This window comes from Amblyomma mixtum, chromosome 3 (genome assembly GCF_055824585.1).
Source record: "Amblyomma mixtum isolate Tamu chromosome 3, ASM5582458v1, whole genome shotgun sequence".
Lineage (NCBI taxonomy): Eukaryota > Metazoa > Arthropoda > Arachnida > Ixodida > Ixodidae > Amblyomma > Amblyomma mixtum.
This window is the reverse complement of record NC_143014.1, coordinates 26,181,067-26,207,267: the sequence shown is the minus strand read 5'-3', so window position 1 is coordinate 26,207,267 and position 26,201 is coordinate 26,181,067. Positions and strand designations below refer to the sequence as shown.

Sequence of the window (26,201 nt, the reverse complement as noted above, 5' to 3'; positions counted from 1 at the left end):
TTTTTGTCCGTGTGGACAAATGGGCTTAATAGTTAGTTTTCAAGTGAGTTGACCAGACATACAATGCCAGAAAACATCACACACATGAAACTAACTATTAAGCCCATTTGTCCACACGGACAAAAAACTGAAAACTGCTTCCAGCGTTGCATTCCTCCCACATTGTAGTATCTACCCACACATTAAAATTAAATTTCTGGTGGCCCATTTCTTTTCTATTGTTTCAGCAGACAATGGCATGATATATATAATATCTAAGGAACTAATTGGCCTAGAAATAAACAAATTGCATATTTGAAATCAGCAGAAAAAAGTGAATAAGTCTGTGCAGTTTCATTGCATTTGGTCTCTAAATAAAAAAAATGATATAAGACCCATGTCCCCCCTTAACAAACTGTCTTTGTGAATACACGTCTTCAATACTTACCGTGTTATTGGCAACACAAAGCTAACTGTTATGCTGCTGCATTCAACACTGGGCACACACATCTGATTTCTTGCATTTCTGTGGAATATGCTTTGAGGGTTTGTACTTTTACCACTCAGAAGTTTTACGGGCATGCAAGTTTTAAGAACCTAAACCAATAACAAAGAACCATTTTATGCAAAATGTACAAATTTATTTTGCATATAAATACGAAAATCTGTCAGCATCAAAATACTATAAAATTCAGCAGTAAAAAAAAATATGAGCCTCCAATATAAAGACAACAGTTAGTATGCTTAAATAGGCGAGATGAAATGTACAAGCACAAAAATGGCACCTTTGTCTGGTGGAATTTCATCTTATATAAAGGTATAAAAAGTGTACTCTTAAAAGTAAGTGTCTGAAGAAATGCCATTAGAACAAGCTGCTTATGTGCTCTGGAAGCTCTGTTGTGAAGATCAACTCCACTTGGACGGACGGACATTCACACACAATATAACAATATTAGTAAGTGTCCAGTACAACACTGTACTCACAAGCGTTTGCATTATGAGGCTTCAATGTAGATATCGCACCCTAAGATGCCAATTAACTACCCCAGCAATCAGATACCAATGCAAGCTCAAGCCTTCGCTCCTGATAATGAACCAATGCTCCTGTACAAACACTGCTGGATGACTCTTCGAAGCAGGTTGGAATGCCCTAACTCTGGTGTAGCAGAAATAGTAAAGACATCTCCATCTTTGCTAAGAAGCTGTTTCTTGATGCAAAGGCAATTAAATATTGAAAAGCTCTCTAGTGAGTAACTAGACGAAAAACATTCTTATGAGATTCACCTGATAGCAGTCCCAATGAGCCCACTACCCACATAATAAGATGATGCTTGCTTGCAGCTTTTATGAAGTGCAAAAAAAAAGGCACTTGGCAAACTAGACACAGCAGATTCCCATTTACTTCATGCTAAAAGCATAAGGTATTGTATACTTTTTCCATGCGGGCAGTCAGACTGCGCAGCTAGCTTTCGTACATATCTGACAACGGTCTTTAAACACCACATGAGCCAAACCGTTACAGGTGTTCAGCAATTCTGTGCCTTTGACAACTGTTCAAGCTGGCTGATAGACCTATCATATTACTACTGCTGTAACCAGAAAGAACCAGCAAACTGCTCTCCAAGGGAACAATTATTTTCGAGTGTGCAGGATCATTCAAAGCAAGAATTTTATGCTGAGAGCATAGCAGGGTAGTAACTCTCAGTAGATGTTCTGAATAGCCAGCTAGCATCTTAGAAGCACTTGCATTAGGAACTGCATCAATGAGATGGAAGTTTTTGATGCGCTAAATAAAAAACATTTGTAGTGCTAGGCTTAGTGGCTTAGCGCGTGAATCAGTCACAGCTGCTGAAGCTTTAGTTTAGCCTTGTAGCCCTGCATTCTGCCACAGAACCACCCTCAGGTTGTACTTTCCTCCTTCCACAGCAGCCACCGTCTGGGGCTCTCTATTACCTCAACCCTAACCAGAGAGGTATTGCCTCTCCACTTTTTCACCTGCCATGGCAGCCATTGAATAGAATTAAATTAAATCGCATTAAGTTAAATCATTCACTAAGTACTTAAAAGTCATGGCTGGCACCATAGATACCATAGCAGCATGCAGGGCTATACGGCTGAACCAAAGCTATATCAGCTTTCACAGTCAAACTGAATTCAGCTTTGAATGAGAATGCTGCTACCTCTAAAGTAGAATATGACTTTAAAAAAAAATAATAATAGCAGCTGCCAACAACAGCCCATGGCCTGTGCAACTACAGGAAATTAAATCAACATTTTAATGTTTACTCTGTTAGATGCATCAAGATCCTTGCACTTGCAACTTTGTCTTGTGATTAGCTTTTTGTTTAGGTAGCAACAAAAGATTAAACAGCAGACCATTTCCTTGTCACAGAGGAACAGGGTGTGGTGTCTATGGATGTTTCACTGCACATTCAACTGTAGTGCCAGGCACTTTCCAGTGAAATCGGCAAGAGTGCCAATCAGTACAGCATGATGACCCCTTCGGGATTCTTGGGGGTAATGTGCTTAGGCTTCTTCCAGCCCCACGGCTGAAGACTGGCCACCACCAATATGCAGACATTCAGGGAGAAGAGCACAAGAGCTACCACCAAAAAATAGAAGCTGTAGCCCAGTGAGGCCCGTCCTTCCGAGGTCCACTTATCCTTCTGCTCATCCTGAGTCATGATGTTATGACTCAACTTGAGGTAGAACTGCACCACCCAGGCAATGATGGCAACCAGGCAAAACAGACCTGCAAAGTCATGGCAGCTGTCAAAACAGGGACAGTGCATTTAGGAGCACACCATATTAATCTTGTCCAAGAATAACAGCCCTGTCATGCCCAGTGCTCTTTGTCAGAGTACCTGCTGGGTTTCAAGGTGGGGCGAGACTTTAGAAGTAGCAGAAATAAAATATTTTGAACCAATGCTCTAATGAACATTAATGAAACTTGGCCCAAATGATGTGCAGATGTAGTAGTGGCAAAAAGTATAAAATTTGACAAAAAGATTATAATATTTATAACTTATTTTTGTTTTCAAAACATTTGTACCTTTTCCTCGAAAGTGCCTCAAAAGAAAAGTGCAGAAAATATCAGTGTTGAAAGGCAGGCAGGTTTACGTTACTGAACTGAAACTAGAATGATAAGCCTGCAAGAAAAATTTTTTTAAAAGAATTTTTCTTCATTTCACTGATGAATTCACTGAGTGAAAACAAAAATATTCTAGAAAATGTAGTTTTACCAGTAGGTTTATAGTTCTAGTTCCACTTCTGTAACATAGATGTCCTTCAGAACAGCAGCTAATGTTAGCACTCTTTCGAGCCATTTCTAATAAAAAGTACAAATGTAAAAAAAAAAATTAAAAGCAAGATTGAAAAAATTTTCTACCAAATTTTAAGCTTCTCTTATTAAAACTACTACTTCTGTGCATTACTTGTGCAAAGTTTCATTCACACTGCTTTGATCATGCCTTTGCAACAAAATATTTTATTACTACTTCTGAAGTCTCACCCCAATTTAATAAGACGCTTGTGTACAGGCACAGTCGCACAAGGATGCAGTAGTAACGTGATAGCGTTAAGGGCCCCGTTCAGCAGAGAAGCCACCACAGTTGTTGGCAAATCGAGAAAATCAGGATTGGTCGAGAGGGCTGTGATGTCACACCCACATGACCTCGCATGGGCAATTTAAATACCTCATACAACAATTATAGAACAACGGAGATGACATCTCTACACCAATTCCTCATTGGTATACAGGGTCACGACATTCCACCACCATTATGCACTGGCTCTGAAAAAAAAAAAGGAAAGCAAATGCGCTAAACAGAAAAATGGGGTTTCAGCAGGGACATGAATCGCTGACCATTTGGTCGTGAGCTGGGCGAGCCATCCCTCGACCACTGAGAAATGTTATTTCGACTTGGTTAAAGGGAGGCCTCGAGTGCCTTGTGGGAAATAAATTTAAAAAATAAAAATAAACAACAGTGTCTGTGCCTGCAAATTTACATGCAAAGAGAACCCACGGCCCCTTGGGACCCATTAACACTATCGCATTATATCCTTAGAGAGGAGCTTTAGTGTTCCTCGGAATTTTTTTCTCGCAGTTTTAAGTATGCACACTTATGCCATATGCGTTCATTCCGTGGGCGCCATTTGTCGCCACAATAATTTCAGAGCCGGGTCATTCCGTGCCAAACACACCAGGCTTTGCACTCGACCCTCCCTGATTTCTTCTAGAAAATTTGTCACTCTTTATCACATCATTGAAAGCAATTACCCCCAATATTTTTGGGGAATAAAAATTCTCCTGTGATGTCATACCCTTCGAATTTTTGAGACAAGTGAAAAACTAGGTCTCATTTAGAAAAATTACCAAAATTAGTTTTTCTTTGTCCACGCTCAAAGTTTTTTTTTAACTGTGGAGCCCTTCACCACGGCGTCTTTCATAGCCAGAGTTGCTTTGGGACATTAAACCCTAATAAACCAATAAACCAATCAATTTAATATCCAATAATATAGTAATATCCAAGAACTAAGTGCCAGCAAAAAATGCTTTGATATTTTAAATTCTTTATATTAGCCCAAAAAGTAGCAATTTACAATTTTTTTTTTGTTTTCAGAAAATGTATGCAACATTGCAAGCAATATGAAATGGTTAATCGCCTCTCTGAAACATGCACTGTTTGGCAAAAATGCTTGCCCTTAGAGGTCTATCGACACCAAATTTCTGCTTGCGTGTTTTCTTCTATCAAACGATGTGTTAGACATTTGTTACATGGAGCACCTAGTGGCAATCATGTACCACTGCTAAATGTATAACTGAATTTCTTCTTGACGCTGTTTTGGTTTCATCAGTCTAATGACCGTGACGCGTAGTTGGTGTTTAGGTCACGAGGCACAAAAAATTGGCTATATAATTGCTGAGAGATCATTTTTTTGTCATTGCAGGTCTTGATAGAGGCTGGATTAAATGTTGTAGTAAATTAAAACTATATATCAGCGATAATATTACAGGTTTTCTAGTGGATCACGTGACCAAAACATCAACTTGAAGCCACAGTCGTCGTGCGGTCAATGAAACCGAAAAAGCATGACAGAATAAATTCCGTTATAAACTATTTAGCGGTTGTAGGCAAATATCACATGGTAATCCATGTATTCTAATGTCTAATGCATCGTTCTACAGAAGAGAACGCGCAATAAAATTGGGTGTCTACAGTCCTTTAAACAGAACAGGCCAAGCTAATAAAAAAAAGAAACTGAATTCGCAAAAACTTGTTTGCAATATTCAGCTTTGGAACTCCATAATAAAAGTACAAAATGCAGCTCATTACATATCTAACATGATTGTAATGACACTCAGCAATTTTTATCCCAGTAATATTTTTTTAGGCGAGAAAATTTTTTTAGGCGAGAAAATTTTTTTTGATGTTCAACACCTTCACCAGCGGAAGTTTGTTGCCCAGTAATGCGACTGCACTGCATGGCACGCTCTCGCCAGTGCCTAAGAGTAAGGGTTGAGCTATTCGGTCTAAACCAAAAAATAAAAAAACTACAAATTTATGCCGAATCCACTTTTCAAAATTCGGTTTTGACCGAAAAAGGTCAGTATTTCTGGCTTGAAAAAACATAGCTAGCTGGCTGCCTAATGCCAGTTACACTCACTTAAAGTTGAAATTTAACTAAGTAGGGAAACCTGGGGCATAATATGACAACGGTATTGCAGGATAGGCAATGCAGTCATGCGATTTGAGTGACTGCTCTATGGCTTACACGCCTCTACAGACCGGGAAGCATCATCGCCTCACCTTCTAGCTAGGCACTGTTTCTTCACTATCATTACCTGCTTAGAGCAGTTAGTTGGTTAGTTAGGTTAATCAAATGCATATACGACATTGACACAAAAATGTAAATCAGCGTCACGAAAAAGTATCTCTTTGCTACCGCGACGACTGAGCAGCAGTTCCATCGTTGCCATCGACACATATGCCATGTGATGCCCCGCCTTCGTGCTGAACGCAGCATGACAACCCAACTATACCATGTTAGTAGTAAACTTACACTTCTGTTTTTGTCTACTGGTCATCTCATTTAACTTGAGTTACTCTTTTAATGAAGGTAGAATTTTTTCTACAAGCACAGCTCCAAGTATTACCATCTGCATGTTAATTACTGTTAGATACATTGCTCAGGATGATAAAAATACTGAGATAGACTTTAAATGACTTTTGGCCAAACAGAACTGCTGAATTAAATCACTGAAAAAATTCAGTATTTCATTTATCGAAAATAGTTGCCGAAAAAAAAAACCAAAGTAGCATCCTGAAATACAAACCGAAAAAAGTCTGCCAAATTTTCGAAAAATTAAAACTGAAATGTCCAGCCAATACCTAAGAGGCACACGCCAGTTGTTATTTGCTCTGCTTTTGAAGTGGACCCTGAGAGCTGCAGAAGCGTGTTGCTTCCTTCCTGATTAAGCGAACTGTCGGTTCAACATCAGTATACTCTCTTGGTCTTGTCCCGCGGGGTTGTGTAAAGTAATCGAATGCAGTCGCCGTGTTCGCGCGTTTGTACAACAAAACTTTTTCTGCCTTTATATTACAATAAGAAGTTATTTTATCCCACTTCTCATGATAAGTGCGCTGCAGCAGTTACTTAACAGAGAAGAACAGTCTGCAGGCTTTCTGCAATGAAACATAGTGGGCCTGCAGAAAAGATTAATATCGGTCGACTTAGCAGTGACTAACGGCATATTGGTTTAATTTCATCAGCTGAATAAACATGGCACAGTAAAGAGAGGTTGTGTTGCCACCAAAGCTGTGTTACACACACCGCCTTAGGTAGCTCCGAAGCAGCCCTCTGATAATGGCACAAATTGACTGTAGATGCATACAAGGTCTGTTCTGAAAGTAGCAGGACTGGTTTTTTCCTGGGCGAACGGGCGGACGAGAGGCGGTCTGCGCGTGCAGGATCGTTGAAGGGGGATATTGGGAATGCTGGGGAAAATCGCCAGTAGGCTCTCCGCCGTTAAAGAGAGCAGGTCACTTGTACTGTGAACCCCTGTCAAAACGTCTCGTCACGCAGAATCGTGGAGCGTTTACCGGTACAGCGATATGCGACCAAATTTTGTGCAAATCTCGGTAAAACGGGCAGAGAGACTCGCGGCATGATTAAGGAGGCCTATGGTGACGCTGCCATGGGTAGACCAGGTGTTTTTTGAGTGGCGCAAGCTGCTTCGAGAAGGTAAGGAAAGAGTGGAAGACGACCGCTCCGGACGCCCTTCGACCAGCAAGACCAACGAAAATGTGTAGCGAGTGAAACATTTACTGGACAGTGATTGTAGGATGAGTATCAGAATGATTGCTGATGACTTGAGCATTCCTCAAACCCAAGTTTTTGAGATCGTGACAGAAAACTTAGCCATGAGGAAAGTGTACGCGAAGTTGGTGCCGGGAGTGTTGTCAGAGGAGCAAAAGGCCAACCGGAAAGCGATCTGCCAGGATCTTCTTCATCACATGAATGAGGGCCCCGTTTTTTTGCCCAGCACAAGGCGGCAACGCTGCCTCAGCCCCCCTAAAGCCCCGACTTGGCCCCGCCAGACTTTTTTCTATTCCTCTATTCCCGAGAATAAAATCGACGCTCAAGGGGAAACATCACGGATCGGTAGAGGCGGTTCAACAGGCTGTGACGAGGGAGCTAAACAGCATTCTAGTCCAGGCGTTCCTGGAGGCATACGAAAACTGGGAAACTCATTAGCAGCAGCGTGTAGGTGCGGAAGGGTGCTACTTTGAAAAATTCTAATCGTTTTTACTTCTCTCATGAATGAATTTTATTTAAAAAAATGAGCCCTACTACTTTCAGAATAGACCCTGTACTTTGAGCATTGAGGAAGACTGTTGGTTCACATCCCTAGAGAGTCGTCGCATTAACCAGACGTGTCGCTACTTCTGTGCATTATCTGTATCCATCAACTATGATACTGTTTCAGAGAGTGGGCTTCAAATTTATTATTTCATGAAAAAAGACTCATGATGATCGGATTATCTCTTTCATATTTACTGGGACGACATTCGTATTGACTATGACTGAACCTGTAGCACAGACCAAATTTTATTATTACTCTTGAATAACATAACACATCTCGAGCTAGTTGGTTGTTCATCACGAAGCAGAACAGCGCACACTTCACAAAGGACACAGAAAGGGAAGACGAGGCACTGGTAGCGCCAGTGTCTCGTCTTCCCTTTCTGTGTCCTTTGTGAAGTGCGCGCTGTTTTGCTTTGTAATATTACTCCGTGCTGCGAACAACAGGCCTCAGAACCATGCTGCACTGTGTGCTCCCCTAGTATGGCAAAAAGCATTTCTTCTGCATTTGGGATCACTTGTTCTTTTATGTTACATATTTCGGAAGCCCGGCAAATATGTCAGCTGTGGGCGAGACATGGGAGGGAACAAGAGAAGTCAGAGCAGAGGGCTGGCGAGACACTGCGCCGGGTGCCAGATTCACTTGACACCAAGCACACCACTGCCGTGTAAACACAGCACATGAGAAGCACTGATGTCAGCTATAATCAGGGTGTGGGAGCATGAACAACTGATATCTGAACATGTGAGTACACACCAGATTAGAATTTTGAGCTGCACTGTCACCATGTTGTGCAGTGCAGGGGCATTACAGAACAACAATCACCGACCGTGTTGGCGTTAAACTTAAAAAATTTAATTCTCGCTGGGAACAAAAATTGCTGCGATAAAAATCACGTCATTACAATCATACCGGTTATGTAATCAGCTGCATTTTGTATTTTCACTTGGGACCACCTCAGTATGGAATTTGGGACTGAGTACGTGGAAAATCGCACTTTTTTGCAACTTCAGAATTTTTTCACTAACTTCTGCTCTATTAGAGTTCAAACATTTTTGCTACTAAATAGCACTTGTCGAAGACATTTGAAGCGTTTTACACTTTTCACAAATGTACCGTGTATTTTCTGAAAACACAGCAAAAATGCTACTCTATAGACAAGCGTCATGTTTGTAAATAAAGGTGGCACTGCGGTCGGCAGCGACGCGGGGTGTAGGCAAAAACATAGCATGCCCACCCCGCAACAAGCAATGCTGCCTTCGAAACCAACTCGCGTACGCACATATTTCAAAGCGTGCACGTCGCTTGTGGTTAGAAACATTTCTGTTGGTGACCAGAGAGCAGTTCAGCACTTCTTCAACCTGTTCGCCAGACGGAGTTATATGGCAAAGCGCTGCATAGGCTTCCTTCTGCGCTCCTATATTTGGCAGCAACGGCGCGGCTATGGCGGTCGACTAGGATGACTTATTAAATGAAACCTAGAAAGCACAAGGTATACAAGTCTGCAGTCTCAACATTTGGGGCGATACAGCATACCCGATCGCTAAGTGCAAGAAGAAGGACGACGGGATGCACGACGCGAGGCAGCTTTTCCCCATGACGAACCTTTGTGATGTGCCTGCTCTTGTCTAGCCACTTCAGTGCGGAGAACGCCGAGCACTACTGGACACTGAAGCCATGCAGTTACTTTGAATGAGTCATGAAAATGCGATCTTCACTGGTAATGTCTGAAAAAATGCTTTTTTATTCGCTTGGCTTTAGAGAGGTGCACAGGCGAATGGATAGAAGTTTACCTCGAACTACAACGAAGTTACGTTTGCTCTGTAGAGCTAAATATTTTAAGTCATTCTGCTTGCAGGCCTTATTCAGCTTGATAACTGGTTTTTGGTCCGGTATTTGCTGTTTTCGCCAGGTTCTGCCTGACCAGCAATTGTAAAATTCAGGTAATATGGGAAATAACACTGCATGATTTTGCCAATACCTTAGCGATGTTTAATCGTTTTCTAGGATAGGTGGTGAAAAAACGTACATGTTGAAGCTCGTGGAAGCGAAAATCAAGAAAAAATTACACGTCGTATATTCCTACTACCGGACTACAGTGCTACTTCAAATGTCCGCTGAGTGTCCCGCTGAATGCTGAAGGCGAGTGGCCGCAGATGTTTTTTTTTTCTTTTTAGTGCGAAGAGATGCCCAGGATGTAGTGCGGGTGATTGCCACCTGAAAACGGTCCCCTGCGTTCAATTTACGGGCACACCCACATGGAATGTCGCGTCCAGACTTCTCATAATGAGAGCCCGACAGAACATGAACAAGCTGCAGACGTTGATTGTTGCACTGTTCGCCGCGCGACTGAAGAGCAACCATGCGGATTAAGAGACGCAAACTATCACATTTCGATGGAGAAATGCAATACTAGCAGCGCAGGATCCGTCGTCAAACTTTTCCCGCTCCACAGCCGCTGCGCATCGCTTTGGCCCATATTCTAAATGCGATAAACTTGTGGAAACTTGTGCCACTGCCTTTCTTCAGCATTGCGGTTCAACCACTCGCACCACAACTTGCCGGAATATTGCAAAATGCATTCAAAAACGCTCAAGCGTGGCATACCCAAGGCACACGGTACCGGCTTTTGCCTACACAACTAAAGTCACTGCTGACTCCAGCACCGCCATATCTCCGTGACGTCACGGCCTGACGCTTGTCTATAGGCTAATATAGAGGCCCAAAATATATATAAAGCATATTCTGCTGGTGGTTTATTCTTGGCTGATACTAAAGTACAACGCGTCAACATCAGTAAAAAAAAAATTTCAAGCACAAGTAAATTTAATGAGACCTAGTTTTTCACTCGTCTGGAAAATTCAAAGGGGTGTCACATGACCAGAAAATTTTTTGCCAAAAATAGTAAGGGGACTTACTTTTGAAAGTGCAATAATAGGCCTGCTATGGAGATTCAAAAATAGATACTGCACGCATTCAAAAATAGATTAGTGCATGCAAGATCTTACAGACCAAATTTTTTTTAACTGTACCACAAATAAGACATGCCCCAACAGTTACAATAAAGCAACAGAAAAAAACGACACTAACTTGTTTTTATATTATGCGGCTGAAAAAGCGCAAAAATTAAACAATAATGAAAGGGCAAGGCAGAATTCTTTTCATAATTACACCTAAATCCATACACGCCTAATACTCCACATTTGAGAATCAAAAGACGCTGCTCCTCTGTCTAGGAACTGAACCAACAATATGGAACAGCAGCCTGAGGCTCTAACCGCTGGTCCACATTGAAGGGGTCCATCCACACTAAGCACACTGCACCAAAAGTCCTCCGTTATCCATCCAAAACTTATCAGCCATCTAGACATAACATTCGCTCCCCGTGTATCCACAGAAGTAAAGCAACGATTTTTGCTGTTATTTAACAGACTAAAATTTTCACCACGTTAACAGGCAGATCTGAGGCTCAGTATAACCTGCTTCTAATTCAGTACCTACCGGCGCAATTCGCACTAAATGCAGCCTGCAGTCGAGCCCCTTTCAGTCTTCTCCAACATTTGACAAATTTAAATGCCTGTAGAATTCAATCTAACCGCGATATAAAATCATGTAGAACAACCGAGAAACCCAGTAATATTAGGGACCCTGCCACCAACCTCCGACAGTATTCCAAAGGTATAGGCCGGTTCTTCCTGTGATAGTCTCCACAGGCGTCATCACAGAGTTAACGATTGCAAAGATGCAGCTCACGAGACCGAACAGGACAGCCAAGGAAATTCCCAGCACCGTCACAAGCCACAGGCCAAAGATCATAAGAGCTGGGTTCTTCTGAAGTTCATCTTTGACTGGACAATGCAAAAAAAAAAAGAAAAGAGCAGACAATGAACCGCTTCGCACGAAACACACGACATGATACGAAACGTCAATCATGCGAAAATCAGCGATCAGTACTACACGAAATGAAATCTACAGGGGGACAGTCCCCAGACCCTGAAGCTTGACATCACAGTCCAATGAATGAGGAAATAGGCTTAGTATCTGTCAAAACACTCACCACTAAATGTCGAGTGCCTGGGGCCAAGTCCGTAATTGAGTGTCTTTTTCCCATGGAATAGCCCAAAAGACACTTCTCCTCGGAACTTGCCCTCATTTTCAGCTAAATGTAAAGAATCGTTGCTCACGTAAACTAACATGACTGGCTTCGCTTCGATCCACTCCTGTGTAGCGAGCGATACTGTCAGGAATGCTAAACAGCCGCAACAGACAAAAAATGTAAGGAATGTAAACACCCGTTGCACAAGATCCATCACCTCTAGCCTCTGGATAACACAAGTGCAGTTAATATCAGATCATTCTACAGCTAGCGCGAGCAACAGGCGATAACACAACTCAACGAACTTCCATCGCAACTCAACGCAAAACCACAGCAGCGGCCGCAGCGGCCATTCTCAAAACGTCAGAACCATGCACCATGTCCAGAGCCATTGCCTGCCGCGTGAGCCACAACCTCTCGCCAAACCCTTTCTCTTTCTCTTCCCCCAAAGAGGACGGTAGCGAGCGTAAGGCTAAATGGAGGAAGACGATCCTCATGTCACGTGACTTTTAATGACGTCATTTCAAAATGGCGTTTGTTTAGGTACATTTCTGGGTACTTTTTGTTGCAAAATTGGGTAAAAATGGCGTCGCAAATTTTTGAAACGTCCCTAGCCATAGTTTCTAGGTCGCTGGCGTCTCCACGGTTGCCACGGTGACCAACGCCACGGTGGTTTGTTGACATGGCTGCGATGGCTGTTTACCGTTGCCGCCTGTGTCTTGGGCACGACCGGCTTTACGAGTAATAAAGCCGGTCGTGGTCTTGGGCAATCCCCCGCAGTGGGTACGCGCCATTATTTAGAGGACAACAACAACAACAACCGCGCGGTGCATTGACGTGTGGAGTAGCGTGAAAGTCATGAAAGGTTAGTGCAATGGCGAGTAATATTGACCACGCTAACGTCCGGACTTGTGCCCCAGTGCCCTAGTGTGGTCTTTATTATGCAAGTTTGCAGTGCGACCTGTTCCAGCCGTGGTATGATATCGGAAGCCCCTAGCGACGTTTTGCAAGGCGGTGCTTGACTGAATTTGAGGTCACTTCAGTTCTCTTCGGCACCTTTCGGTATTGTATCTCGTGTTTGAACATTGCCTCCTCTAGAAGGAGGCAATGGTTTGAAGCATTGGATGAGTGTCGAAAATTATGTTTCCTTGTGTTGCGCGTAACTGATTCTGACCTGTACGTACTGATACCTGCATGTGTGCCCACCGGCGACAAGCTATGCTAAAAAAAAATTAAAATACGGAAGGAAGGCGGACTGGACGTACTACGCTAGCCTTTGAAAGGACAACACATCATCTGTCTTAATGTTTAATATGCCTGCAGTGTCTACCCACCAACTAGCCAAGCTGTAATGGATTACTTCGCGTTGACACCCATGTTGCGCAGAGACATGAACTATGATCCGTACGCCGCTTTCTTCACTGATAGGCGTTTAGCGAATGTCGTAGTATGGTCACACCACCGAACCTTTGAATATCTAGAAAGCTGCTTTTCTTTTATCTATTTGGTGAAGTGTTTTTATACTCATTAAGTAGAACGTGTGGTTCTTGGTGTATTTCTTGTAACGTCCAGCATTGGAATAAAGCTAGCCAAGGCCGAAACTTGTTTTGCTTGCTCTGTCATTCCTGTAGTGGTTTGTGATGAAGTGGGAGGCTTGACTTAGGCTTTCAGCATCTGCGTAGCCAGTGTGGCCCTTGAGTTTGTTTGGAAACGATGTTGGGTTATTGCATGGTAAGTAAAACTTAACACGGAGAGAAACGTAAACACTCCGGATTATCAGTTTCTTGCACTTTCTGAGCTTCAATTTCTAGACGCCATGAATGGATTCCAAATTTCACAGCTGTTTTTTCTGTTGCAGCAGTTAGACTGATGGGCAAGTTGTATGACATAATAAGGCGAAAACAGCACACCTGCATAAGGAAGCTGCTGTGTCTTGTCTCATCTTCCTTCATCCTTGTGCAGGTGCACTGTTTTAGCCTTATTAGTAAAAGTATGTTGTACAGGGACGTTGGATGCCATGCATGCCGTAATGCGCTGCATTAACTTTGTGCTAGCATTTATAGCTAGAATGGTTTCTTTTTGACATTAGCATTGTATAAGTGAATATAATTTGTGTGCATACATGAATAGCATGCTGGCTTGGCCTTATGTAGGCCACTGCATCATTACGAAGTGTATGAGGTGTCACATTAATTGCACGCCTGCTTTTACTGCACGTTGCCAGTTTTGAGGGGAAAGTTTGTTTTGTGTGGACTCAGCAGTGACTATAGGCAGGCGACCTTTAAATGCAAATAAGCTTGCTCCATAGATGGCAGCTCTGTGGGGCAATGGACACACACACAAAAAGAAGAGTTGCCATGACCTTTCAATATAAAGTGAAGAAGCAGCATAAACCAAACATCAACACGCCATGCATGTGATATGCTTCTCTGCATACAGTGAAGATCTTAAAAATGCATGAAATGTAAACATGGCTTGTCTACTTATATTTGGTTATTCCTTTTAGAGGGAAGCATTTTGACAAATTTTTCTCTGGTTTATGGCAAATGTCTAAAGGGGTGTGGGATTTCAGTAAGGAAACATTTACAGTTGGCCACATAAGTTTGAAGTGTTCAAATTAGAAGGTCTGAATAAGCTGTGTGCCTTTTCTTTCTAGCTGCATTCTAATTTTAATTCTTCGCTTGCCATGCTGCTGAATGGGTGGGTCTGCTGGTTCCTGAATTACTGTTTTTGTAATGTGCACAGTCAGAACATATGTATGTCACGAGTATGAGGCAACATATTTAAAAGCACAATGTGAAAAGAGCTTGTGGATACATTTTCGAAGGTTGGCAGCTCAGTTCGCTGATATGTTTAGGTGCTTTTTATATTGTCAAGGCCCAGTAGGTATTAAAGGAGTAGAGACAACAAAATTTTAGTTGTTTCTTTCGGTTAGAATGATGCGCAGTACTTTAGAAAGATTAGACAGCTGCATGCATTGTGACAACAAGAGGCAATATATATATAATTGCATTTTTTCTCTCACACTGCTTTAGCTTAAACAATCGAACGACGACTGTGATGTCAAGGATGTGTTCAGGTCATGTGAGGCATTTGATGACTGCAGTATTGTTGCAGCTTTGTTCGTTTTTATTTGCATCAACTCGTACACAAACCTGTCTAAGAGTTGGAGTCACATAAAGTGAACAGGCAAGGATTATATCTCTTTTTGCATGCCTCATGTGACCTGAACGTGTATCTGACCTCAGAGCAGTCATTCGGCTGTTAAAAACCGAAACCAAATGACACGAGAAAAAAAAATGTAAATTATTTAGCTGACAAAGTTAAGATCCACATGGTAGCTTGTGTACAGCATTGTCTAGTGCATCACTGTAAAGAGAAATGTGCATCCAAAAATTTGGTTTCTCGACTCCATTAAAGAGAGGAGTTGCAGTCCATGACATATTTGTGGCAGACCTTTGTGTAGCATATTAGGAATCAGAGTGTTACTGGAGTACTCTGACCTCATGTTGATTAAAATGGAAGAAAACTAGTTGAGTTCACTAGGAATGAGGTGTTCCTTTCAGAAGCAGAGCTGCTGTGAAGAATGTACTATGAAAAGACAACCATCAGCTCTTTGCTACATTTCAGTTTATTATTTCAGTTTATTATTTTCTTGAAGACCTAGTAGCGGGTATTGCAGAAATGATAAGAGGTATGTTACAGAAATAATTGGTACCTGCATATTAGCATGACAAGGGGTGACTAATAAAATTTTTGTAGGGGTCTATAGAATTTCGCCTCCATCGAAATGCGACCGCTGCAGCCGGGATCGAACCCACGTCTTTCGGGTCAACAGCCAAGCACCATAACCTCTGAGGCACCACGGCGGCCAGTGATCTTCTATTACTGGCCCTCGGTACGGTGTGTGCCTGGTTTTGCGGTAGAAATGTTATTGGTGTATGCCTGTTGAGCATATATTGGCTGAATATTTTTGTTCAAAGTAGTGCAAAATTTGGGAGTTCTTTTTTCTCTTAGAATCCACGGTTCATACTGTGGCAGCTGTTACACTTGTATGACACCTTGGTAAAACTGGCCAAAAATTATAAGCTCAAGTGTGTAGCAAACCAAGAAGGGCATGGGACAATTATAGTAATTTAGATGGAGTAGGGAAGTTGTCTATCGTTAATTTTTAGATTGCAAATGTAGTAAAAGTAGACGATACCTAGGCAACATGTAAGACATGAAGCAGAGACCTGGACTTTTGGTTGCGCATAATGTGGTCAGCCGTCGCCCCGCCGTGATGGCTAAGTGGTTAGGGTGCTCGACTGTTGATCCCAAGGACGGGTTCGATCCCATTTGCGGCAGCCGCCAGTCAATGGAGGCGAAATGCTAGGCACCTGTGTACCGAGTGACATCAGTGCTCGATAAAGAGCCCCATGTGGTCAAAATTAATCCGTAGCGCTGCACTATGGCGTTCCTCACAACCCATGTTGCCTTCGGACATTAAACCTCGTATTCTATACCATACCATAACTTTGACGTGTTCTGTGTGCTTGACCATTTAAGCTGCAGTAATTGCTGAGCACATGTTGAGTTTTCATGAGTATTTGTATGTGCAAATACACAATATGTGACGGGATGCATATCAACAATTACGTACGCATGGCACTCGTGCTAAGACTGGCGTGCATGTGAATATTCATGTCCATCGTGTAAATAAATGGAAGTTGCATATATAGTGAACTAAGTGTAGTGTCAAAATGTCTGTGAAGAAAAAAATTCTCATGTTTGCATGTGCTGATGAGTCCTTTTGATTGTAATGGCAAGATTGCAGCAATACCTTGGCACAGTATGATTTTGAATGGTAAAATTTTGTCTGTCTTGCATCCGTTGCAGTTTCAAGTAAGGTGGACGCACACAGTTTCAACATTGTTGCGCACATGATTTGTGTGAATGTCGTTATTGTACACTATTGGGAGTAAGGCTTCTAGCCTATCCGAAGTGCTCTGATGAAAAGTACCTTTTATAATGGTACTTGTGGTTGCTTCATGTCATTAAAACTAAACTCAAATAGCAAATAATGTGAGAGTGAGCTGCATAAGTGAAAGTTACGCGACCGCTTTGTTCATAGCAGTACATTTGGTTTGGTTCAATCTGCTACAATGATAGAAGACCTTTATGCTTTGAAACAGCAAATTGACATGCATTCAAGCTTGGGATGAGCAACAAGAGAGAAAGCGTGCATATTGTTGACGATGCAATGTTGACCCTTCAGTGCCCCTGTTACGTTTTCAGTTTTCTTGCCTTAATTTTCTTATGGTCGCACTGGGCGTCCCGATTTAGAAAACTGCCAAAAAATAGTCGCACGTCATAGCTTTAGTCAAAACCGAGGAGGAGAAAACATGCATATTTATATTTTGTTTTATTTTTGTGAATCAATTTTATTGGCGTTTCCTTTGAATGAGTGCGTTGATAAATTACTTTCTTATTTATGTTGCAATTTTTAACTTTTAATGCTTTTTTCTAGTTTATTGCTGGTTTCGGTTATTTGTATTTACTTTTCTTTGAGGGAACGCGCGATGATGATGATGTTAGCGCTCTTACAGCGCCCTCTACAGTCAGTTAGCAAAGAAAAAAAAAACAACATGGCGGTTGTTTACGTACGTTCGAATTGCGGTCGGCGGTTGTTGCGAGTGAAGTATTCGTCTGTGTCTCGTGTTTGTGGCGTGTGTAGTTCTTTAAATTTGCCCCTTTTTTGTTTGTGACCAGTAGACCGCCTATGGAATGCGTGTTTACCTCCAATGCGTCCCTAAAGGTGAGTGAGCAGGACGCAAGCCCGTGCCGTCAAGTACTGGCGTCCCTGATCTGGGTGTTTCCAGCTCATTCTGAAAATATCTGTGCATATAACTCTTGTTATAATCATCACGATGCAGTGTGTGGGCTGTGATATGTCGTCGCATTGACTATCTCATGATGCAAGGGTTGGAGAACATTGCAGCATGTCGTTTCCAGCCCGCCTTCGATCCTTCAAGACACTGATCTGGACACCGAATGGCGACAGTACCAGTTGACGACTGTTGTGGGTGCGAGGTGGCGTAGATCTGCTAGATCACAGAGAGAAGCAATTGCCGGCAGAATAATCGCAAGACTAACCCACCTGTGGCTCGCAACCACCTCAGTGGACTGAGAAATGCTCGGGACAGAGCGAAGCAATAAAGCTGCACGGTGCGAACGCTATAGGTACGTTGCTTACGTCTCATGTAGTACCTATCTGAATTAAATGTTCTGGAATGCACTGGCAGTGTGTACTTCTGCTCTTGAGACCGAGTCGTCCTTCATGGCGCAGAAAGAGTGCACTGAACGCATGCATGTGCGTACGCTGGGCGGCGCACCTTAAAAATAAAATTGTTGCCATGTTCACTACATGTTTTCAAAGGCACATGAGTTCTAAGGTAATCCTCCGAGTTCTCGTTCTGCTGGTATAGTCATTTTGGTCTGTGCAATCAATGACTCTGTGCCCGCATACTGTCAAAAAGCAAGATTTGTCAGATCTTTGGCAGCCAGAGATGATGTGCTGGCATGCATAAATTGATATATAGCATCGTAATAGTGTGACACTGAACACTTTATTAAGATGTAATAGCAAGTAATTTCGATGTTTGTGTAAGCCAGTGTATTTGCCTTCATTGAAAAAGATATTCAAGAAAGTGTTTTGGTGTTCGTATGAGGCGGGACAGAACTTGTGTACAAAGTATGTGATAGCCAAGTGCTCAGGGCGAAATGTCACCTATCACTGCCTCTCGCCGGGGCAGGTGGCTCTCTGGAATTGTTTACTTCAGCATACTGCGAAACTAAAATATGTGAAGAGCTGCGCTCAAATTTCGCTTTACTGACTGTAGTTATTGGCTGTCGATTTTTTTTTTTGCACGTGGTTTACTGCTGATACAATAACACACATGGCTCAGTCTGTGCATTGTACTGTGTGCTACTTACTGCATGCAATGTGCAATGCTTCAAAAGCAAGGGTTCGGGCAAGTTGTTTGTTCTAGTTAAAGTTGGTCGCCGAACAGAAAGGGACGACACGGGAACCAGACACACAGCACCGACTATCGAGATTTCTGTCAGTGCTGCGTGTCCGGTTCTCATGTTCATGCTGTCTTTATTTCTTTGTAATGTGGCCAACCTTAGCTTCAAAAGCAGTCTTCGCACTATGTATAGGGAGGGTGCACAGAGAGGGCCTGGTAATAAGCGTGTTCATTTTGTGCTCGTGTCTGTGTATGGCACCTGGTGCTAACTGCTCGCTATACTGCACATTTAAATTTAGGTGCCAAATGTACTTCTCTTGTGATGCAGTGTGTGCACACCAGGGAATGATCTCGCATTTTGCATGGTGCAGCGAGTACCCTTCTCCTTAACATGTAACAAACTGTAGCTGCCTTTCAAAAATATCATTTTAGTGCATCAGCATCAGAACCCCCTATGTTGGAATAATCCGTCGGTCTGAAGCCTCAGGTGACAGAGTGGAGGGAGTGAAATCCACCTTCACGAAATTGCAGGGAAGAGGGAAGAAGAGAGGGCGGGAGGAGGCGGTTGGCAAGCGGTTGAAAATCTGAGTCGAAGGGTGGAGAGAGTGGATGTGTCACTGATGGATGGGATTTCATCGGGTGAGTGGAGTGGGGGTGTCACGTAGTGATTGATGGTACCCATTCGTACAGTCTTACCCTGTCAGTGGCTGCTCGGTCCGGCAGGAACATAATGCTAACTTTGGCTTATGGGGTTTAACGTCCCAAAGCGACTCAGGCTACGAGGGGCGCCACAGTGGAGGGATCCAGTAATTTCGACCAACAGTGGCCCTTAACGTGCTCCGACATCGCACAGCATCTGGGCCTGTAGTGTGTCACCATCGGAATGCAACTGCCGCAGCCGGGATCATACCAGCGTCTAATGGAATTTGTTTAATTTTGTCGTTACACTCACAGTAAGATTAGTCTTTCCCACGTACAAGTTGTATTTAATGTCAGAGTCCAAGGAAGGGCAGCTTTCCAAAGCCACAGCTGGGCTTGTACGGCGTAATTAAGCAGCATTAACATCCTTTAGAATCAATTAACGTGTTTGTACTATGATTACACAATGGACACGGTATTTATCAAGGCAAACAATGGCAGCGTATATATGCCTGCAAATGTTTAAATCAAGAATAGTATCTGCTAGCTTATTAAAAATATATCATTTATAAAAATGACCGTCCAACTTCTCAGAAGTACCAAATCTGTGGAGAAATACAAATTGCAGATTGCCAATATGCCTAGGAAAATACATTTTGGCTGTCAAAAAAGGATTAGGAGCACTTTATTATTAATTACGCGAGGATTGTGGAGAGATGGGTCGGGTCACACCCAATAGTGCAAAACATGAACCCTTAGAAAAGATGCGAAGTTGTGGCGCCTATGCACTCATATGCTGTGCATAATGGGCTGCCTTGCATTACCATAACCTGTCCAGGTAGACTGCCACAAGTCAATAAAAATCTCCGATATATACAACCGCAGTTTTCAGTTAGGTAGACATTTTATTTGCGACATTCTTAATCTAGCTGGCAGGCTATCACCAGCCCGAGGTGAATGTGACGTGCAGGATGAAACGGGTGCCATATCTAGATACTGGAGTAAATGTGATGTGATGAGCCTTGGGAGCATTCCTCTTCACATGGCGCCAGGCAGTCTTGCGGCCACATAATACGGCTGACAGTGCTTCATTCTGTAACCTGTAATACCGCAGTTACTTGCATCATGGATGCAGTTTCTTGTGGGAAAAAATTAGAATGGTAAGTTTGGTGCATTTATTACATGGTGTAAAACATGGTGTGGTCAGTTGAACTTTCCCCAGATTTTGATGATTGATGTAGGGAAAGCATTTATTATGCAAATGCATCCATTATTTAAGTAAATATGGTGTACAGAAACCTGGAATGGAAACAGAAATCAGCATCTGCAGGATTGAAACAAATTCCTAAGAACTTTGCCACAGCACCATACCCATGACGGCCAAGCCACATTTTAGCCCCTAGCCTTTCACTCTACACTGTCCTTAATCTGTTCATTCCCAATGGGCCAGACATGAGGCCGTATGGCACTCGGGTATCCGTATCTGCCTATATGGACATGCCACATTGTCTACTACACAGCTTTTTAAACACTTGTAGCAACAGAGTCAGTTTTCTCAGAAGCATGAAACTTTGTTGCAATTAGTTTTATGACACACCCAGAACATTAACAGGCATTCTAGCCAAATTATAATTTCGTTGCAGTTGGGTTTTGAAGCATTTTTCATTAATGAGTAAAAAGGAAATGACATTAACTGGGCACTATATGTTTCATCTAAGCTGCCTTCTCGACAAATAGGGGCATTTTAGAATTTCTAGGCAACAAAATTGGCACAGTGTTCCCATCACACAACAGAAGGCTCATTGCTTGGAAGGCTGGTGGAGAGACACTGTGTAAGAGCCAAGCAAGTTCATTTATGAAGTGCTTTATCATGTGAGGGAAGGCTTATTCACGGCTGTTTCTACCATGGCAATATAAGTTCGTGTCACAAATTGCACCAGCAATGCTTTGAAAAATGAGTAATACTGTTTTTCTGTTGCAGCAGTATTCTGTTTGCAAAATAAGATGAATAGTAGTTTTGCGCTGCAGCTTTCAGTGTGCAAGATGACAGCTACGGCTTAGCCTTTTGTCAAGAATACTTTTTCTCATATGCATTGCAGAACTGTAGAACCACATATTGTCAACTGTCCTAAAAGGCAAGGTGTGTTGCTGGGCGAGTTGGCTGCGGTACATCTTGAGAAAAACAGCGCTTGCAGACAAAGGACCAGAACGAGAAGGACACACAACTGCGCTGTTTTTTTTTTGTGCCCTTCTTGTTCTGGTCCTTTGTCTGCAAGCGCTGTTTTTCTCAAGATGTCCTAAAAGGGTGGTGCACTGTGACAGCACGACGCAACGAAGAGGAATGCAGCATGGAGTGACACTTCATACTAATTTTATTGAAGAGCACATGCCTCTCTGAGTGCATCACATGCAGACAAAATGAAATCAAGCAGGGATGACGAAGAAATAAAATTATAGTGAATGCAAGGCAGGTATGAACAAGAAAATGAGTGCACTAATTTCCCAAAGATGAAAAATGTTTGCCAATTGTCGGAAGTTCTCTGTTGAGCAGTGCCAGAGAGGGCGTACTCACACAAGCAGATTCTGAGTAGGGAATGAGGGGCCTGAAATATCTCAATTTCTTAATTGTCGTGTTTAACATTCGGAAGCGACACATGGGCTATGAGGGACACCATAATGGAGGTCTCTGGATTAATTTACACCACCTGGGGCCCTTTAATGCACGCTGACTTTGCACAGCACATGGCCATCTTTGTATTTTGCCTCCACTGAAATGTGGCCGCCATGGCCGGATCAAACCCACAGCCTTCGGGTAAGCAGTCTAAGAACGCCAGAGCCACTGAGGCGCCGTGGCAGGATGAGTTCTCCATTCCTAGGAGGAAAGTTTCGGGAAAAAGGAATGACTAGAAAAGAAATACCAGAGGCCTGTAGTGTACCCTCAATGGTGCTGCTTGATATGGGATATGATAGCGCACCTTTCTCATGACCATGTGGGCTTCAAGAAAATTAGCAAATGGCACTCCTCTTCCCTGCTGTGTCTTGAGCTTGCTATGCTAAAGCACTTTGTCAGAATAGCCCGCCAACTAGCTCATAACACAATCCTAATCCCTCACCTGAAATCTGCCATCTTCAGCTGGCAGGGCCTACAAACGCCAGCACAGTCAGATGCTACTTTCTGGCTGCTCTGCATCTGGCACGAGTGTAGCTCCATTATAGCAACAGCATGCATGTGCTTGCACATGTGCACATGCGTTGCATGGTCAACACGTACATGTGTACATGTTGTGGCAAGCCTTGCACTGCTCACTATGAAGCTCGCAGCCACTGCACGATTTGCTAGTTCTTTCCACTGTGTGCTTGAAGTTCACCAAACTTTGTGACTTTACATGCCACTGGCCATCTCCCACTCTCTCAGTACTGGACTTAGAAAGCTCAATCCCCACTTTATGCTTCCTAAATAGGGCAGATTTGCGGTGGTCTGCTCCTCCTTTGACACCTGTTGTAAAGTTTCTCGGATGTGAAACTGAAGAGTACTTTGATTAATGTATTCAATCACCCATTTACCTAGCCACCAAAGTGAGAGAGTACTTCAGTGCCTTGTGCATTGACTCCAAGTGATTATTTTTTGTTAATCCAATGTACTGCCTATAGCAGTAAGCCCACTGACATGCCCTCATTGCGTATGTTTTCTCAAAATTTCTGACGAAGCCAAAGGCAATTAAGCTGATGCTCTTTGGAGTGGATACCAAGAAGTGCAGGGAGCAACTGTTGAGAGTCAGTCTCATCTGTCCACTTCATCAGTGTGTGCAGCATGTACCTTGTTGTACTCCTGCAGTCCTTGTTTGTGACTGTATTCAGGTGCGTGCTCCAGTTGTGTAGCACCTGCCAGCTGCAAAGCAGTCGACTCCTCAAGGGACCCATCACCTGCTCCCATGCACTGCCATAAACAGGGGCATCATCAGACATAAATGCCTGACATGGTATTGTGTTTTTTCTTTGATGGCCTCGAAAAACCTCACCACAGTGCCCGTGTTCACCCTTTTTGAAATCAAGTAGGCACACGGGATACCAAAGGCATCTTGAGAAATTGTGAGCAGGGTTGTCAGTTGGAATTAGTACTTATTTATGCCATGGGTGGAGTCAATGCACAGTTTCGCTGCCCCCATTTCATAAAGGAGCTCTCGTTGTGGGAACGTCATTAATGCTCGCTCAAAGTCACCATCATGACTGTTGGGGTCACCCTTCTTCCTGTAATACAACAGTGGCGACTCATTTTCTGCCCTCCTTTCTTCGACCCATAATTCAACACTCTTAAAATTGTCTGCATCTCTCTGCTCTGTTTTGCCAATCCTAAACTTATCTGCAATGTTACGGAGGTCCTTAGTGGTCACAAGTTGCATCCGTGGGCTTGATTCACTTGTACCTGCTCGGATGTTGTGCACAATGGTTTTTTCTGGCACTCCTGCTAACCGGCCTGAAAATGGTACAGAAAAAAACTGTTAACATCTCTGGTGGTTCATCTGCCTACAGCCATGTAATAAAGTGACAAATACGTCTGGTCGGATTCCTTCGTCTTGCACTTTGTTCCTTTTCACAGGTGACACACAGTTCATCTTACTTTCATTTCACTTTTGTGGCACTGCAAAGCACACGACAAAATGGTTGTTTCAAAGCCAGATGGACTTTATTTTTATGAGCTTGAGTGTTTAAACTTGCATACTGCAATGCAAAACAGGGAAGTTATATACAGCGTGTTATAAATGCAGAATATAACAGCACTGAAAATGTGGACAAGAAAAGAATAAGGACGTGTGCTTCTCATCCTGTCCCATTTCATTCTGCATATTCAAAAAATGCACCAATTCGCCTGACAGCAACCTTTAAAGGAGTAGAGACACCAAATTTTTGAACGCGATCTTTGTTTCTTTGGACGTTTGCACAAGACAATAGTGTGCACGAGTCACAATGTAGCATTCACTTATGCCAGGTGAATAATTTCTAAGTGAATATTTTTCTCATGCTGTTTCAGTTTCAACACCTGAATGACTGCTGCTAAGTCAGAGACAATTGGAGGGCATGCCAGTCATACATAAACTGAAATATAAATGCTGCTTGTTCGTTTTTTTTGCGATTTCAACTCTTGTGCAGGCTTGTGTTTTATATTAGTGGTTTTTGAGGAAAGGAAATGGTGCAGTAACTGCCTCAACCATGCCATGAAGGAAAGAAGAAGTGAAAGAAGCAAGAGAGAAAGGTGCTGTAGTGGAGGGCTCCGTAATAATTTCGACCGCCTGGGGATCTTTGGGCACTGACACTGCGCAGCACGTGGGCACCTCTTGCCTCCATCGAAACTCAGCTGCCGCAGCCGGGTTCTAACCCGGGTACTCCAGCTTAGTAGCTGAACACTCAAACCACAGCCGTTCCTGCGAGCGTTACTGATGAAGTGCCAAAACAGCCAAATAATTCGAATTAATGAAAGTTCACTGCAGACGATCTGTCTTATGAAAAAAAACATGGCCCTTATACAACCATTAGACTGGTGGTGTTGCTTTGATCAGCAACAAAATGCCTACGCTTTTGACAGGCAGCCAAAAAAAGAGGCTAGCATCGAGTGCAACTGTCAGTCATTCAAGACACGTTTCATAGAGCTCAAGCCGACTTCTTACGGATGAAGTTCAACGTCAGCCGATTGAGCGACAGACCTAGGATAGTCATTGAAACCAGCAGAAAAACAAAAGAACAGACATTGGAGTAGTTCAGTGCTAGACGACATTCCTAATTATGTTCAGTTTGAAAGACTGGACCCCTTCCACAAAGCATCTCTAAACTAAACGGCATGAAGTTCGTACAGACTGTGCTGTGCATGCAATGTGCCGTGGATCAATTGTTTTTCACCCTTCGATGCGACCAAGTAGGCTCAAGTGAATTGCACTACAGTGAGATACAACTCGAGAACGAAGTGGCAGATGGCCCTTAAAGAAGACCCCCCCAGTCAATGGCGTCAGCTGATTTTCATCAGTTAATCCAATTAAAGCCATAACTAATCCCCTTTCATCTGCCACCCTCCTGCAGTGCTACCCCCTAGGATTAACCATGACATCATGAGAATCGGTCGACGCCATTGGATGGCAGGCTTCTTTTGAGGGGCATTGGCCGCTGGGTTCTTAAGCTGTGCCCTACTATAACTTCTTCCGCCCCCTCGTTTTGTGGGACATGCCTTCTCCCACTTTACAATAGGCATTTTCGTGTTGTCCCACCTCTTTTGTGCCATAGATGCATCGCAGAAGAATAAAAATCATTGAAATGATCACTCGAGTTAATGAGCAATATCTTCCCCCTAAAATACATTTCTATTGCACTTTCGTCTCCCATTTATGAAAGGTTGGTGGAGTGTAGCTTCTAAACGTTTTCACATTCCGGTACAGTCAACACAGCATGCACAAATGCTTTGCACAAGAGGAGTGGCTAACCTGCAAGCACTCTGGCATCATCCTGGGACAGCCTTTGGTGGCAGGCCTCATTGAAGTGTCCGTAGTGTTTCTTTTGCCTGCAGTGCAGAACTGCATTTCCCAGTTTTTTTATTGTTAAAAATTTATCAGTCACTTTTTGCCTGCTA

At 43.0% G+C, this 26,201-nt stretch overlaps 1 protein-coding gene and 1 long non-coding RNA gene across 2 annotated transcripts; one reads left to right on the top strand and one right to left on the bottom strand.

The window, feature by feature from the left end:
* Positions 1-598: 598 nt before the first annotated feature.
* On the bottom strand, positions 599-12,334 carry LOC149349472 (clarin-3). Its single transcript, XM_089578436.1, has 3 exons — positions 11,904-12,334; positions 11,506-11,694; positions 599-2,731 (listed from the first exon to the last, which is right to left on the bottom strand). The coding sequence occupies exons 1-3, from the start codon at positions 12,154-12,156 to the stop codon at positions 2,460-2,462; spliced, it is 714 nt and encodes a 237-aa protein (XP_089434562.1). The 5' UTR covers positions 12,157-12,334; the 3' UTR covers positions 599-2,459.
* A 78-nt stretch (positions 12,335-12,412) lies between these two features.
* Positions 12,413-24,152, top strand: LOC149349471 (uncharacterized). Its single transcript, XR_016290094.1, has 2 exons — positions 12,413-18,164; positions 18,361-24,152. It is a non-coding gene; the product is annotated as an uncharacterized LOC149349471 (long non-coding RNA).
* Positions 24,153-26,201: the final 2,049 nt, after the last annotated feature.